Consider the following 17,830-nt stretch of genomic DNA (forward strand, 5'->3'; position numbering starts at 1 on the left):
ATCAGAATATGTCTTGGAGTGGGTTTATTTGGATTTATTCTATTTGGAGTTCGCTGGGCATTTATGCTTTGTGTATTTATATTGTGTAGAAGGTTTGGGAAGTTTTCCCCAACAATTTCTTTGAATACTCTTTCTAGCCCTTTACCCTTCCCTTCCCCTTCTGGGACACCAATGAGTCTTAAATTTGGACGTTTTATTTTATCTATCATATCCCTGAGATCCATTTCAATTTTTTCAGTTTTTTTCCCCATTCTTTCTTTTGTTCTTTCATTTTCTGTTCTGTGGTCCTCAAGGAGGCTGAGTTATTGTTTAACTTCCTCTAATCTTGTATTATGAGTATCCAGAGTCTTTTTAATTTGGCCTCCAGTTTCTTTTATTTCCATAAGATCTTCTATTTTTTTATTTACTCTTGCAATTTCTTCTTTATGTTCTTCTAGGGTCTTCTTTATGTCTTTCATATCCTGTGCCATGCTCTTCTTCATGTCCTTTATATCCTGTGCCATGTTCACATTGCCTGTCTGTAGTTCTTTGATTAATTGCACCAAGTACTGTGTGTCTTCTGATCTTTTGATTTGGATGTTTAAGTTTGGGTTCTCCGTATTGTCTGGTTTTATCATAAGCGTTAAGATTTTCTGTTGTTTTTGGCCTCTTGGCATTTGCTTTACTTGATCTTTAGTCTGTCAGAATTGCAGCTTGGTGGCATACACTCTCTCCAACCAACCAGCAGATGGCGTGCTTGAGTCACCAATTCCCCTCAATTCAGCTCTCCCCAACCCTGTCTTTGTGGTGTGTGGGGATCTGACCCCCGTGGGGTCCACTTGGTGCACTTAATTTGGGTGTGCTGTCGGTGCCGTCTGCCCCGAATGAGGGGTGTGCATCTGAGTGGTTAGGGAGGAAGGGCAGCTTTAATAATCAAACCTTCCAGGTGTTCCCGGAGATTTAAGGCTGTTGTCTGCTGCTGACCCAAAAGTCCTTGGTATTGGCGTAGGTTCCCTGGGATTTCCGAGTAGTTCCCCCTTCCCTGCTGTGCTCTTCCAGGACCTCTGCTGAGGGAGGCAGGGCTGTGCCACATCACAAGTGTGCGCCGGCCTCCAGGGAAGCCCTGGGACGCTGTGCAGGGGCATTCCCAGCCCGCTTCAAAGATGGTTGAATGGGACACGTTAACTTCCCCCTTCCACACAGCTCTGCCCTCCCAGCTCTGGGACAATCAGCCGTGGGTGCACTAAAGGCCGCTGTCCACGGCCGATATTATGGCGTGTGAGCAGTGCTGCGGGAAAGACTCCCTGTCACACTGGGTTTCTTGGCGCGGCTCTGTGCTGTGGGTTCAGCCCTGGGCAGGAGTGCTCCCACCCGCCGGGGAGATGGCTGTAAGTCGTGCGTTCTTTTCTCCTTTTTAGCCTATAATTCTTGACTGGTGTGAGGAGGCATGGCCGTGTTCCCCCAGGCTCTGGGGTCTGGTTCTGAATGGAAAGGGCCCCACCCCTTTCCTCTTGGAGAAGATAGACCCCCTAGGGGGAGGTCATTAGCATTTCAGTGGTCTCTCTCTCTGCTTGTGCTATCTCCACCCTTCTCTGAGTCACAACACTGGGAACTGAAAATGGCTGGGGCTTTCTCCTCTGAGTCAAAAAAAAAACAGTCCCCCTCAGATCTAGTCCAAGGCGACCCTCCAGCTCTCCAAGGTCAGTCGTCACCCAAAGCCTCTATTTTTGGGGGATTCATACCTGTAGTGAGCAGTTCACACTCGCTACTTAAAACCCCAGTTGGAGCTCAGCTGAGCTATGTTCGCTTGCTGGGAGAAAGCTTTTCTCTGGCACCATGAGGCTTTGTAGCTCAGGCTATGGGGGAGGAGTCTCACGACTTGGATCCGCAGGTTTTACTTACAGATTTTATGCTTGTGATCTCGGGCATTCCTCCCAATTCAGGTTGGTGTATGATAAGTGGATGGTCTCATTGCCTCCCTGCAGTTATTCTGGATCATTCACTAGTTGTTTCCGGTTTTTTTCAGTTGTTCCAGGGGGACTACTTAGCTTCCACTCCTCTCTATGCCGCCATCTTCCCTTTCTCCTTAACTATTTTTTAATATACCAGAAAATCAAAGTTTTTACCAGAAAAAAATATTCAGCCTCTTTTTGTCTGGCACTAAGTTTACAAAGCAGAGTATGTTTAAAAATTTCTAAGTTGAATATCTATGGTCAGTAGGTGTTGTCATGTGGCCTGCTTATGTACTTCACTTTAAAATCAAAAGGAGTCCAGAAGGAACTACAGAAATTCATTGTCAACACTTTGTATGAAATCAAAATTTAAAAAAAAATCCTGGAAATAGAAGATACCTTCATGCCTATTAAGTCCAACTTCTCATCAAAAGAACAAATTCACCCAAAAGCAAATCTAAAAGCTCCATCTGATTTTAGGAATAATAAGCTTATTAACTCCCAAGGTATATTATTATTGTTAGAATTATCTCCCTTAAATTGAGCAAAATATACCTCTCTAAAATTCCTGCCATTATTTCTATTTTTGCTTCTTGCAGTGAATGAGACTCTTCCTAGACTTTCTTTATGTGACAACTTTTTCAATAGCTTGAGGTTGCATACATATCTCTTTTCCATTTTAAATTTTCTCATTTCTTAACTTTTTTTGGGGGAGTGGGGTGGGATATGAGAGGGTTTGCAGACTAATCACCTTCCTGGTACCCATATCTGAAGGTCGTTAGAGGTGCTTGTTTTTTTATACTTTGACTCATACCATTCCAAAGTCAGGATAGTGTTTCAAAGAAAGTAATCAACTGGATGATCAGTAACAATTAATACTATTAATGCCAGTCTTGATGTCTTGTAACTATTCAGGGCAAGTCAGAGGAAAGTTCCCTTATTGTGCTCTCTTCCAGTTTTTACCATAGTCTTATATTATTTTAGAGTATATATATATATATATATATATATATATATATATATATATATAATGAAATATTGTGTTGTACAAATGATTCTCACATGAATTATTCCCTTTAATTATTTTACAATTCTTTAAGGTAGGGTGGGTCCAAATATTTGGCCCTATTTTAAGTATGTGGAAATTAAATTCAGTAAGATTGATGTGTTAGAAACAATAATATAGCAAAACACTGGAAGAGTCAAGAGTAGAACTTTATTCTTTTCACTTTAACCTAATTTAATATCAGTGAAAATGATAAGTTAGGCATATATTAGGATGAACTAGGATCTGTTTTACCACCTGATAATATACATACACATATGAAAACATGTATTTTAGGACTAGAAGGGACTTTAGATTAGTGATAAATAGGAGGAAATGGCCAGGACATTAGCCTACATATCGAGAATCCTGAGTTCTCTTAGAGGACAGCCAACCCCAAAATATTGCTTGAAGTTCCAATTATTTAGCACATAATATCTAAATCCAACTTGATATTTGAAATTATATGTCAGCACCATGAAACTTGTTTTTACACATTTCAAAATGCTTTGACACATGAATTAAATTGCCAATGGAAGGAAGGAGTATCAATTTTCTTTGCCTTTTTAAAGATGTAATGGTAATGGGTATGTGAAGTATCAAAATATTTAATTGAATGTGAAAGTAAATTCATCTTGGTACATTTTCATACGCTCTTTTTTATTTTGCCTAGTGCTCAGCTTCGTCTCTCTTTGATAAATATATTGAAAAACATGACTGAGAAATTTTAAGTTTTGGTATTTTGCACTGATTAATTATTAATTCTTGCTGACTAGTTAGCACAGATAATCTACCTATATTTGAAAGACAACATGAAGCATTGAGCTAATGACTTATAATTGCTTTAGTGTACTGTATGTTTTGTAGGTAAGTAATAAAGATTTGATGACTGGGTTATTAAACCAGTTTATAAATAAGACACTTCAGAATCTATCCTAGGCATGAGTTTATTCAGTTTGTTATCTCTGTGTTTGTATGTATGTGTGTACCTGTGTATGTCTTACAGCTGTTATTTCAAGAAACCAGGAAGGGCCAGGAGAAATGGGAAAAGCTGTGCTGATTCCTAAAGATGACCAGGAGAAAATGAAAGAGCTGTTCAAAATCAATCAGTTTAACCTTATGGCCAGTGATTTGATTGCCCTAAACAGAAGCCTGCCGGATGTAAGATTAGAAGGGTGAGTTTACACGTTATGAAATCTTATAAATTAGTAATCTCCATATTACACAATATTTCAGACTTTTAGCTAATTCAGATTATTTCAATTCTAGAACTACTTGGTTCTGATACCTGTGAAATAGCAGGGATTTTCTGTGCATGCATATGCTGAGAAATATGGACTCTTTCGTCTTTGGCAGAGCAAAACATGTTACTTGCAAAGATATTGCTGAATATATAGACCTAGCAGGTTTTTCTTCATGAGCTGTTTTTGTTTTGCATTGCTTTTTCTTGCCAAATACAGAGCAAACATGTTCTTCAATAGATTATTTGCTTGTCTATATAAAAAACTCTGTATACCACTTCAAAAAACTATATACTTGGCTATGCCATTGTAAAAATAGGTCATTACCTCTATGAGTCTTTGACTGTTTAAAATTGTGTATTATGGGTTCCAGCAATTTATGTAGCTATTAATAATTAGAATGCTCAGTTATCAGCCATGGAAGAAATATTCACTTGTAAATAATAATTCTGCATGAAGAATAATGTTGAAAAATTCAACTTATATGTGATTAAGCTTAATTCTAAGTGGTTGAATATATTTCAAATAAATGTAATAAAAATCAAAATATTGTGGCAGTACTGTCACCCTAGTATATTGTCCTTCTAAAACAAACTCTTGACATTCATAAAAGATAGATCCTGAGATTTTAGAAAATCTGCAAGGTTACAGAAATGTTCAAGGACACACTTCTATGTAAATAGAAGTTATTTTTTCAGACACATGATGATATTCTGTATATAAGGTAAATTCGTGAGTAACTTAAATAAAATTTGCCACCTAGAATGGGCTATTTTATATTATTATTGTAGTGATATTAAAATCATATTTACTAAATCAAGGTAACCAAAACTGTGTTAAGATGCTAGAGCTGGATTGCCAAAAGTCTCATTCAATAGCTAAGTAAGTGCTTCCTCAAAGCAATGCAAGCTTTTGAAATATCTCTCTCAACAAAATCATGAATGCTTTGGACATTTTTGATCCCCAGGAAGTGATAAAAACATTGAATATTAAATTTGTGCATTCCAAAAGTCTAAGGTAAGTGTAGATATATTTCTTTCTATATGTGTGTATGTTTATATGTTTATAGACATATTTGCATCTTTAAAGATATACAGTAAATATATTCTTAAATAATTTTGAACATTTTAAATGCTAACTTTTATAAGAAATAATGTTAATTACTTTGTCATTATAACAGTAATACATTCAGGAAACACTGTTTCACATTTTCAGATAAAAAAAATCTTGACATTCAAATATCAGAATGTAAATAAACTACCTTTTATGTCCAATCTGGGATTTCAAAGATAAGAATTATTTTAGCTCAGAACAATAGCTAAAAAAAGAAACAAACAAACAAAAAGTCTTCATTAAACAGCCTTTTCAAATATTTTTTGGCCAATAGTATTTCTTCTATTAAGAATCATTTATCATACTAAGTATTTGAGTAATTAAGCGTACAATGTGGAACTACAGAACATTTAAAAATGGAGGATTCGCATTGCTCAGTATGAAAACTGCACAAAATATCATGTTTACTGTGGTTATTATTGCTTGAATTCTGAAGTTTTACAAAAATTTATGAACAAACATTACTGAAATAAATCATTGTCTATTTCATTTTCATATAACACCACGGTATATGCAATAAGAAAACAGAAATACCATCCAAAATTCCTAGACAAATCAAAGTGTATGTGTGTTTCATTAGGGACATTTGCAAGTCATCTTGAATGACTCAATCATCTGATTGCCTGGGAACAACTAATGTTTAAAAGCATACCATGAATCATAAATGCAAACTGTTATTTAAAAAAGATGTTGAAATATGTTAACAGTCATTTGACCTAGAAAACTTTTTTTTTTTTTTTTTGCATTAGTCAGCTACAGTTCAGTGTTTTGGTAGTTATATTTTCAAAATGAGATAGATACATTCAACTAGTCATAATGAAGACATAAATTATATAAAGATGTTAAAAAATGGAATCCAAAAATAGTGGTAAAAATATACAGGCTTAGAGAGGAGTAAGACAGCAGCATAGAGAGGAGTAGAGTTTAGTTAGTCCCGTGGAGCAACCAGTAAATGATCTAGAGTAACTGCTGGGGGACAACCATGACTGTCCACACATCATGTGGCAGCCTGGACCAGGTGGAATGGCTGAGATCGCAGCAGAAAATCTGTAAGTAGAAACTGTGGAAATGTACCAGGAGCCCCCTCCCCCATGGCAGGCTGAGCTGCCAAACCTTGCTGTGGGAGAGACCAGTAGTCCCAGAGCAAGCGAATATAGCTCAGCCCATCTCCAACTGGAGTTTTAATTAACAAATGTGGACTTTTGAATACAAGCTACAAAAATAGCCAGCAGACAGAAGCTTTTAGTGACGACTGACCTTAAAGAGCCAGAAAACTCCTGTGTCCAGGGAAAGGAAGCCCAGAAGACCAAGTACTATCTCTGGCTGATGGGTGAAACTAGGGAGCTGTGTACTGGCTCTGAAAAGGGGCTTGCTTTCCTTTTTTCTCTCTCTCAACCTGTGTGGCTCAGTGGAGAGAGCCTTAGCCATTTTCAGTTTGCAGAGCTCTGACTCACACAGGGGTGGAGATAACAGGGTCAGAAAGAAAAAGAACAATTCAAATGCAGAAGATAACTCCCTCTTAGGGGGGTGTATCTTCCCTAAGAGGAAGGAGGTGGGGTCCAGCTCTACTGCTACCTTCCTTTCAAAACTCAGGCACCAGAGCCTGGGGAAAACAGCCAAAACAGAAACTAAAGGTGCCACACCTCCTTATACCAGTCAGGAGCAACAACAGGATGATGGGCGTCACCCGCTGGGCAGGTTAGGAAAAGCGCAGCAGCTAGAGACCTCACAGGAAAGTCTGTCAATCTCTAAGACACATGCTGAGGGAGACTTGAAACTGAATATAACCCCATTCTGAGATCTGAACCCATTCTGGTCTGGAGAAATCTGATTGGAGTAACCGGGGAAGCCAGATGTCTAGACAATAGAGGACTACAAACTACACTGGGAAGGGCAGAGATATGGCCCAGTCAAAGAAACAAACTTACACCTCAATCAAGATACAGTTGAGATGTTGTTTCACTTTAATGAAATAATCAAAGATGTTCAAAGAAATATGCTAAATCAAATCAAAAACCAAATAAATGAGTTCAGGGAAGATATGCCAAAAGAGATGAAGGATATAAGGAAAACACTGGGTGAATATAGGTAGAAATGAAAAGTTTGAGAAAACCACTGGCAGAATCTACAGAAATGAAAAGCACAACACAAGAGCTGAAAAACACAGTGGAGACATACAGCAGCAGAGTTCAAGAGACAGAAGAAAACACTCAGGAACTGGAAAACAAGACACCTGAAATCCTGCACACAAAAGGATAGGGAAAGAATGGAAAAATATGAGTAACGTCTTGAGGAATTGAATGACAACACAAAGTGTGTGAATGTACATGTCATGCGTGTCCCAGAAGGAGAAGAGAAGGGAAAGTGGGCAGAAGCAATAATAGAGGAGATAATCAATGAAAATGTCCTATCTCTAATGAAAGACATAAAATTACAGATCCAGGAAGCACCGTGTACCCCAAACAGAATAGATCTCAATAGGCCTACAACAAGACACTTAATAATCGGATTATCAAACATCAAAGACAAAGAATCCTGAAAGCAGCAAGAGAAAAGCAATCCATCACATACAAAGGAAGCTTGATAAGACTATGTGCGGATTTCTCAGTAGAAACCATGGAGACAATAAGGAAGTGGTGTGATATATTTAAGATACTGAAAGAGAAAAACCACCAACCAAGGGGGCTATATCCAGCAAAACTGTCCTTCAAATATGAGGGAGAGTTTTAAATATTTTCTGACAAACAGACAATAAGAAAGTTTGTGAACAAGATACCTGCACTACAGGAAATACTAAAGGGAGCACTATAGACAGATAGGAAGTGAGAGGTTTGGAACACAACCTTGGGTGATGGTAGCACAGCAATATAAATACACTGAACAAAGATGACTGTGAGTATGGTTGAAAGAGGAAGGTTAGGAGCATGTGGGACACCAGAAGGAAAGAGGAAAGATAAAGACTGGGACTGTGTAACTCAGTGAAACCTAGAGTGCTCAACAATTGTGATAAAATGTACAAATATGTTTTTACATGAGGAAGAACAAATGAATGTCAACCTTGCAGGGTGTTTAAAATAGGCTGGTATTGGGGGAAAGATGCAATCAACGTAAACTACAGACTCTAATTAAGAGAAACATTGGATTATGCTTCCTTTAATGTAACAAAGGCAATATGCCAAAGCTAAATGCCTATCAGAGGGGGACATAAGGGAGGGATATGGGACTCTTGGCATTGATGATGTTGTCTGGCTCTTTATTCTGCTTTAGGTTAATGCTATCTTCCCTTTTGTTTGCTAGCTGTCATGTTTTGTTTTGTTTTGTTTTTTTCTCTTTCTTTTTTCTTTTTCTTTTGTCTCTCTACCTTCTTTGACTCTCCCTCCTTCTTTGTGGAAGAAATGGAAATGACCTTATATAGATAGTGGTGATGGTGGTAACTGCATAAATATGTGATTATACAGGGAACCATTCATTGTTTACTTGGGACAGAATGTGTGGTGTGTGAACAAAACCATCTTTAAAAAAAAAAAAAACAAAAAAAACAGGTTGATGAAGAAACCTTGAGGGCACTGTATTGAGTGAAATAAGTCAGACACATAAGGACAAATATTGCATGGTCTCACTGATATGAACTAATTATAATATGTAAACTCATAGACGTGAAATATAAATTACCAGGATATAGAACGAGGCTAAAGCTGTTGCGTATTATGAGCAGAATGTTCAACTAGGTTGAGCTTTAGTATTTGGAAGTGGACAGAGGTGACGGTAGCACATTATTGTGAGAATAACTAGCAGTGCTGAATTGTTTGAGAATGTGGTGGAAAGAGGAAGCTTAGAGTCACGTATGTCACTAGAAGGAAAGTTGGAGGTTAAAATATGGGAATGTATAAAACAGTGAATCTTGTGGTGGACAATGTCCATGATTAACTATACAAATATTAGAAATCTCTTTCAAGAACTAGAACAAATGTATGACACTATAACTAGAAGTTAATAGTAGAGGGGTGTATAGGGAAAAATATACCTCTTGCAAACTATGTACCACAGTTAGTAGTATTTTAACATTCTTTCATCAACAGTAACAAATGTACTATACCAATACTATGAGTCAATAATGGAGAGTGGGTGGTTAGAGGTATGGAAAGATTTGAGTTTTATTTTTTTGTCTTTATTTCTTTTCTGGGGTAATTAAAATGTCCTAAAAATTGAAAAAAAATTAATTGTGGTGATGGATGCACAGCTCTATGATGGTACTGGGAGCAATTGATTGTGCACATTAGATCTTTGGATGATTATATGGTATGTGAACAATCTCAATAAAATTAAATTAAAAAAATATATAGATATATATTTAGGCTTAATTTATTTTAGTTGAAAATGAATTCAAATTTAGAAACTGTCTGAACTGCCCAAACAGTGGATTCATTCAAATATCTAAGAATATTTTAGTGTGAGATGCCCTTAAACTGGTTTGATTAAATTCAGAAAATTGTCCAGATATTTTAATATTGTGTTTGGCCTTAATATCAATCTACAAGAATTTAAAATGTGTTCAGAGGAATAGATCAAAGTAAATATCCAGTGTTTTCACAAAGAAGAAACCAGATAAAAAGACTTCTTTAAGGCAGACAGTTGTAACCAACCCTCTCCTCCTTTGCCCATCCTTCACAAATAAAAAAAAATTTGAAATGCTATAAAATTCTATGTGTTTAAGAATTTTGAGAAAAATGAATGTTAACTTGATGAGTTGCATAACTGATAACTCAGTATTAGGGATTTGTTAGCGTATTTCCCATAAATTATGGAACTAAGATTTTTTAAATGTGCGTATAGTTTGGATTTTAGAAAAACAGTGCTTAAATATTTCTGGTATCAGCAAGTAAGTAAATAAATGTCATTTTGTTTTGTTTTTATATTAATATTTGGTGAGAGTGAGAGAAAGAGAGGGAGAAAAAGAATAATTACCAAACTAAAGAAACCCAATAAGAGATATTACATACTTATTGTTGATCACCTAATGTACGCCAAGACTTTTCTCCATGCTGGGAATATAGCAGTGAAGAAACTAAGTCCCTGCTTCAGATAACTGAGAATATGTAAAAGATCAAAGAACAGTAAGGATTAAAGAATGGTGAAGGAAAGCTTGTTTAAGAAACATGTTTGAGTAATTTGAAAGTACCTTAAGCACATAGAATTGTAATTTCTACTTACTAATACACAGAGCTTTTAAATATTTACTGTGTTCCTGAAACAGACAATGCTAGAAATGTAGCAGATTTATGGATATATAAAATTTCATAAAGATACAAAAGCAAATGTACAGATATTAAGCAAATGCATGTATCTGTATATATACATATATATATATCCACACTATTGTTTTGAAGGCAGTGATTGAATTGTACTTCCACAACAGCCGGTGAAAATCATGTTTTGTTCTGCTAAAGCATCTTGATAACTCATGTTACTGCATGCCTGTAGGCCTTTGTGGAAATAGAGAATATGATTATGGTCATAATCAATGAGGAGGATGCATGACTCTATTCCATTATATGGAAAAAAAAAAAACAGGAAACAAAAAGTCAACTGTGGAGAGAGATTTTCAAACAATAGGGAAAATCTAGAGATAGAGTCAAAAGACACAGGTTTAAGACCTGGCTCTATGGCTTACTGTTTGATCTTGGACAAGTCATTAATTTTCTAACCCCCAATTTCCTTTCACTTAATAAGCCAAATAATTTATCAGTCAACCAAGGGATAAATTCCTGTCTTTTGCCTACTGCAGGCTTAACCTTGATGACCAAAAAAAAAAAAGGATGTAACAGGTCTTAGGTCTTAATTGTTATATCAGGGAATAAAATGAACATTTTATATAAACAACTAATTACAATATTGTGTGAACACACCTATAATTGTAAAAATGAACCAAGTGAGAATAGAGTTTCCCTGAATTCTTATATATATATGTATATATGAAAAATCTGTCAACTCCCTATAAATATTACATTATCACTCTGTGGAATTTACTTATGCCCCTAGTTCCTTTTTTGGACCAAGGGAAACTTATTGAGCACTCAGCTTTTCCCTGTACTCTTTGCAATTCTTTTTGTAAAAGAAATTAACAGTAATTTTTGGGTGAATATTTATAAAGAAGCTATGGGCAATTAAAACAAACTGCTGAAGTTCTTTAGCATTGACTTGTATTCAGACTATCACACTTCAAGTTCTGGTACTGAGTTATTTGAAGGTTATAATGCATTTGGCATTTAAATATATTTCATCAGGAAAAGATATGAGGAAATAGGGAATTTATTTCAGCCATTTATATCCTAGACCAAATAACTGCCTCTTACTTATGCGCACTTGCAAGCTGATAAAGAGAAAAGGACTAGCAGTCTTGCATTATTAGTGGAAGAAGAGCTGTAGCATACAAATTTTGAATAACTTGCTCTCAAAGGACAAAGAGTTTGTTTACTGCATAAAACAGAAAGAAACCATAGTATGCATTTTTCTGTGCTCAATCTCATAAGCATACCTGTCCATTTATATAGATAGCCTTTCTCATAAAGTAAAATATCTTAAATGTAGCATATATTTCACAAAGTGGAAGTAGAAAATGAAAATATCAATTGGATTTCTGATCTCTTGTACACATATTTTCTTTTTAACTTGAGAATTACTACAACTTTCATATACTGACAAAAAAATGCCTGCAAAGGTAATAATTTCTACAATACTTGGTTTAAGTAAAGTGCTCATGTGTATAATTAATTTCACTAAGCAGATAAAAAGTGGTGTATAACAATGGTTGTCTGTTTGTGTATATATATATATACAGATATAGTTTTGAGGGAGATGGTAGTTAGGTATTATTATTGTTATCTCTGGTGAAATACTGCTACACTATTTAACTTTCCTTTTAAGTAAGAACATGCAGTAAAACATGTCTAGGCAGAGCCTGTTCTCAGGGACACATGTGCACCACTGTAAATGGAAGGCGTGCTGCATAACTCCATTTACATTTGAACTACCCCTCAATTGTCTCATTCAAATTAATTTTCAGGTATTGTTACTTTCAACTTTTATTTTTTTTTTATAACAGATGCTTTATTTCGTAGTTGAAAATTTAGTTCTAAGTTTTCAGTCACAGACTCATCTTCTTATAAATCAAACATCTATTATTAATTTATATATTCAGTATTTATCAAGATCATCTTGATAAATGAAACCAAGGGGGTGTTGTCCATTATAGAATATTGTACACGTAAAACATGGAATATCTAAAAAAAACTACATGGCAGCATGAATTCAGAAATGCTGTTCCAAATACTGTTCTGTAAGATGAACATTGTTAAGAACATGGATTATAGAAAAACTTGACTAAGTACCCCGGTTATTATTTCGTTTATACTCTTAAAAGGTTTACATACTCAAGTGGACCAAATACCTCTTTCTTTTCTTTTGTTTTGCAAATTCTAATTGAGGAAGTAGAGAATTTAGTTTTCAGTTTCTAAATCTACCATGCTATCTATATTTTTATTCATTTTTTTCCTCCTCGATTATTTCAGACGAAAAGGTTTTTTTTATACTTACCCACTATTGCAACTGTTAGTGTTTCCTTATATTTATAATATGGTTTGATCCCTGTATTTTGATTCTATGTGATATGGGTCAAAAATGTTCATTTTTTATCTCCATTGAAAACACAAGTTCAGATCCATAAATGTCATAGATTTTGTTCTGAAAAAAATAGAGTAAATCTTAAAAAAAAAAAATGAAAGGAAAAATAATTTAAAATGCCTAAGGTGTACATAATTGGGATAGTAGAAAAAGGTAATATAGTTTGGCAGGGTAGAATAGGAGGTCTTGTGAGGAGACAACCCGTCTAGAATGGAGATTTGTAACTAGCCAATCTGTGTCACAGACCTGGAGAGGATGATAAGGAATCTTGAAAACGAAGCCTCTGCATTTAGTTAGACACGACATGATAGGCAAGTAGGAGGTTCTGGAGCAGAAACCTGGAATGATAGAAATGATATTTAGGAAGGCATATTTCTGCAGTGTTACATAGAAAATATCACAGATAGAAGCCTGAATTTAAGAAGATACCCTAGTGGCTGTTACATTCATTTAGATATGATTAGGTAAGGAACTAGTTTAGGATATTTGCCTTAGAAACATAATGCAATGAGCATTTGTGATAGTAGATGAAAATGTAGGCAAAGGATACACCAAATTCAGGGTGGCTACAGGAGGGACTGGAATGTGTATGAATTTGCAACTGTATCTGTTGTGGGCATTGAGCTTTTATTTTAATGTGTTTGTTTATTTTTTAAACTTGGAACAATAGGAAGAAGGAGAAGGAACTGTAAACAAAGATTATCCCAAATATATTTTGAAGTGATATTTCAGAATTGATGACTGATTGGATACAAGGGAAGAGAAAACAAGGAAGTCAAAAGTTGATTCTAATGTTTTAAAGTTCGATGCCTGGGAGATTAACACACACACACACATACATTCATATGCACACAAACATAATAACACAGAGACAGACATTCTTACACTTCACTTTTATTTTTTTTAATACTTTTAATTTTTCAAACTGGCAGGACAATTGAAAAATAATACAAAACCCATACAGGAGACTCCAACATACCCCCACCCAGATACACAGATCAACCAACTTTTAACATTTTGCCACATTTGCCATGTCTACCTATCCATCTGTTTATCTATCTAAATGTATGTATGGCTGTCTAGCCACTTTTAATTTTAATCTGAGTAGTGAAATTAATTCCACACATGAGCACATTACATAAATCAGACTATTGTAGAAAAGATTATTATTATCTTTGCAGAAAAAATTTTTGTCAGTGTATGAGAGTTTTAGTAATTCTCAAATTAAAAGTAAAAGATGTGGAACAAAGATCAGAAATCCAATTAATATTCTCATTTTCTATTCCTCCTTTGTGAATATATCTATCTGCAGTATTCGCCTAATTGTGCAAAGTATAACATTAAAATTTTTTCATATTCTAATATTTCTCAAATCGGCCCTTTGAAATTTAGCCTTTTGTGGTTAACATTTTGGGTTTTATTTACCACATGAAAAAAATCTGATTTAAAAAGTAAAGATGGTTTCTTAACAAATATTTGCAGATTGATTTAAGTTAAGAAAACATTGAAGGAATGTTTAACTGCTGTATAAAATTCTCTTTGTCATTTTTTCCCTATGTGCATGTTTTCTGTACATATATCAGTATCTTAAGGGAAGGTTAAATTGGTCTAATGCCCACTTACAATGTTATTTTTCTGAGGAAGAATTTGATTTCATGGTAAATATAGTTTAACTCATGACAGTAGAACATAGTTTATTGATGTGGGAGATGTTGGCATATAAAGAAAAATTCTCATTGTATAATATAATATTCTCATTAGCTTGCAAAGTCTCCTAGTGGAAGCCAATATACTTTCTGAATGGTGATTGCTGTGTAAATCAGAAAATTTGGGTCTGGACTTTGAATTTTAATATTTTAATATAGCTATGTTTTTATTGCATGGAACAATGTCAAAATATAAATACATTTCATTTTATGTACTCCAAGTCCAGCTTGAAATTGTTGGAACATGTGTAATGGTTATAATTTTAGGACAAAGTATATGTATGCAAATATATTTTCCACTATACATTTATTTGTTTCACTTACAGTGCCTTTTTTTGTTTTTCCTCTGAGGAAATACATTCTTTCTGCTTATATTGTCTTTTTCCTTGTGAGGGATGATACATTATAAATATAGTTAGAGACCTTTTTACTAAAATGTTATAGGAAACTGTCCAGTCGATTATGCATAATAAGAGAGTTAATTTTCTAAGATAGTGTTCTATCTAAGAAATCTAAATGGAAAGGTTCACTACTCCAGGGTATTTCTTCAGTACTTCTCCCTACCTCTTGAATCATTAATTCTCTTTCTTGGGTTACTTCTAATTGTCTGCAAACGTGCTGGTTTCTTTTCTCCCTTAAAAACAATCATATAAGCAAAACACCTTGTTGACAGTGCTTCTCCTTACAGAAATGTCAATTTCTCTTCTTTTCTTGTCAAGAAAACTTCATGAACGAGTTGGCTACACTCACTGTTTGGAACCTGCCTCCCACCACATTTTGTCTTGAACTCAACTTCAGTTAACTTTTATCCCCACATCAGCAAAACTGCTGTTGGCAAGATCCCTAATGACCTCTATATTCCTATACTTAATAGCTAGTTCTCAGTCTTCATACTTCTGAGCTCTCAACACAATTGATTATCGAATTCACTTTAAACAAGTTCTTCACTTGGCTTCCAAGTCACTACACCATCCTAATTTTCTTCTGCTTCTCTGACTATTCCTTCTCTTACTTGTTGGTGCTGTTTTCCCCATCTCTAAATGTTGATATGTCCCAAGGATAAGTCTTCAAAGCTGTCCTATTTTTTATTGATACTCCCTCGATAATTTCATCTGGTCTCTTGATTTTAAGTATCAATTTAATCTCTAGTACAGATCTCTCCCTTGATATCCGGAATTGAATATCTAATAATCCTTGATCCCATCACTTGAATGTGATAACCCTCAATCTAAAACTTAACATGTCCAAAACTTAGCAACTGATAGTCCCTACAAAACTTCTTTTCATGGAGTTCACATCTTACGAAGTACAAACTCCATTCCTCCAGTTGCTTAGGCCAAACCTTGGAGTCATCATCACCCACTCTCTTTCTCTTACAACCCATGTATTATTCATCAACAAATCCAAAAGATCATCTCTGTTCACCAACTCCACTTCTACCATCTTAGTCCAAGCCACCAATGTTTTCCACCAGAATTACTGTAGTAACCTCTAAATGTTTGTTTTGTCTGCTTTTTTGTTTCTTGTGTTTCCCTTGGTACCCTAGAGTCTCTAATCAATGTAGCTGTCAAAACAATCCTGTTAAAATGTGTCAGTTTGTGCTATTACCATGTCTTAAATCTCTCCAGTGGCTTCTCATCTCTCTCAGTGTCAAAGCTAAAGTCCTTTCAATGCCCTACAAAGCTCTACATGATCTAGCTCCTCATTACTTCTCCTGTGTTCTCTGTTAGTACATACCACTTTCTCTCTCATTTCCAGGCACAGTTGAACACTGGGACACATCAACATGCTCCCACTTCAGGGCCTTTGCACTTTCTGTGCCCGCAGCCTGGGATGTTTGTTTCCGAATGACTATGTGGTTTGCTCCCTTACCTCCGATTCTTTACTCAAATGCCATCTCCTCTCTGAGGTTTTCTCTGGCCACATTTTATAAAATTACATCCATACGTCACACTTTCTGTCTCCCTGTTCTGCTTTATTTTTTTCCTTTATACCATTGATTATCTAATATACTCTATGATTAACTTATTTATCTTCTTTATTGTCTGCTTCATCCAGTACAACATAAGTTCATTGAATTCAGAGATCCTTTATATGTTTTGTTCACTGCTGTATCTCCAGCTCTAGAAGAGTTTCTGCTGTATGGTTGGCACTCAGAAAATATGTTTGTGGACTGAATGTATAAATTTATGAATGATACATATTCTGATAGTATATAAAGGGTGGAAGAGGCAGAAACACTTGACTTTGATTTTGTCAAGAGAGCCTTTATAGATTTTCAGAGGATACTGCAATGATGAAAGAGATCTTATTCGTCTAGGTTAGCATCTTTGTCATCTTTTCCAGCAAGACAATTTAGTCTGGAGCAGAATTTTTTTTAAAAAATGGAAATTTGAAATAGCCTAATATTGGGATTACTGAAATGTGCTGTACAAAATACTAGAGGAAAATTGAAGTAGTTGGAATTAAGTGATAGCTAAGAGAATACTAACAAATTGTGAATTTTAAAATTGATGGTCTTGTTTTTATTTTCCATTTACTGAGCAACTGTTGGATACTAGTCATTATGCTTGTTGCTTATATAAATCATCTATCACTTGTCTTTTTTCATTTCTCAAGTTAGGCTTAAAAAGTAGTTGATATTCCCACTTTTCAATTATAGAAAATGAGGCATCGAGTCTTTGTTTGGGCTGCACTATTAGAAATGGTTTCCTCCCATAATTTCTTCTAAATTTGCTGTCAGATCACCCTTTCCAGGCTTTGAATGATTAAGCTGTAAGTTTCACAGTTTTCTGGCCATTTTCAATTATTAGAAAAGTCTAATTTCAGAGAGTAAAATCTGAAGCCTAGTTCTTGGCTAATACTGTCAGCAGTCATACCATCTAAAATGGTAGGAATCCAAATTTTTATTTTGTTAAGGAATATTTTGGAGACATCTTCAATTATACAGTTCCCAACACTTATCAAAGACCCCAAGCTGCCATTTTTGATTCTCCCCCCTCAGTGGGCAATACACTCCATAAAGACTTGCTTCTAGGGCTGTCTTTCCTCAACAACAGCCCTTTAGAGAAGGGCCCCTTCAAGAGGCCTTGACTCCTGCTACTTCCTGTAGTG

General features: G+C 35.3%; 1 protein-coding gene across 3 annotated transcripts in view; it reads left to right on the plus strand.

The window, feature by feature from the left end:
* GALNT13 (polypeptide N-acetylgalactosaminyltransferase 13) overlaps window positions 1–17,830 on the plus strand; it is a 574,420-nt gene that overhangs the window by 269,108 nt on the left and 287,482 nt on the right. For all 3 annotated transcript variants that reach the window (XM_037849905.1, XM_037849906.1, XM_037849908.1), the window contains one exon: window positions 3,983–4,151. In XM_037849905.1, coding sequence (XP_037705833.1) covers window positions 3,983–4,151 — 169 coding nt within the window. The remainder of the gene's footprint in view (window positions 1–3,982; window positions 4,152–17,830) is intronic.

This window comes from Choloepus didactylus, chromosome 9 (assembly GCF_015220235.1).
Source record: "Choloepus didactylus isolate mChoDid1 chromosome 9, mChoDid1.pri, whole genome shotgun sequence".
In the NCBI taxonomy this organism is placed as follows: Eukaryota; Metazoa; Chordata; class Mammalia; order Pilosa; family Megalonychidae; genus Choloepus; species Choloepus didactylus.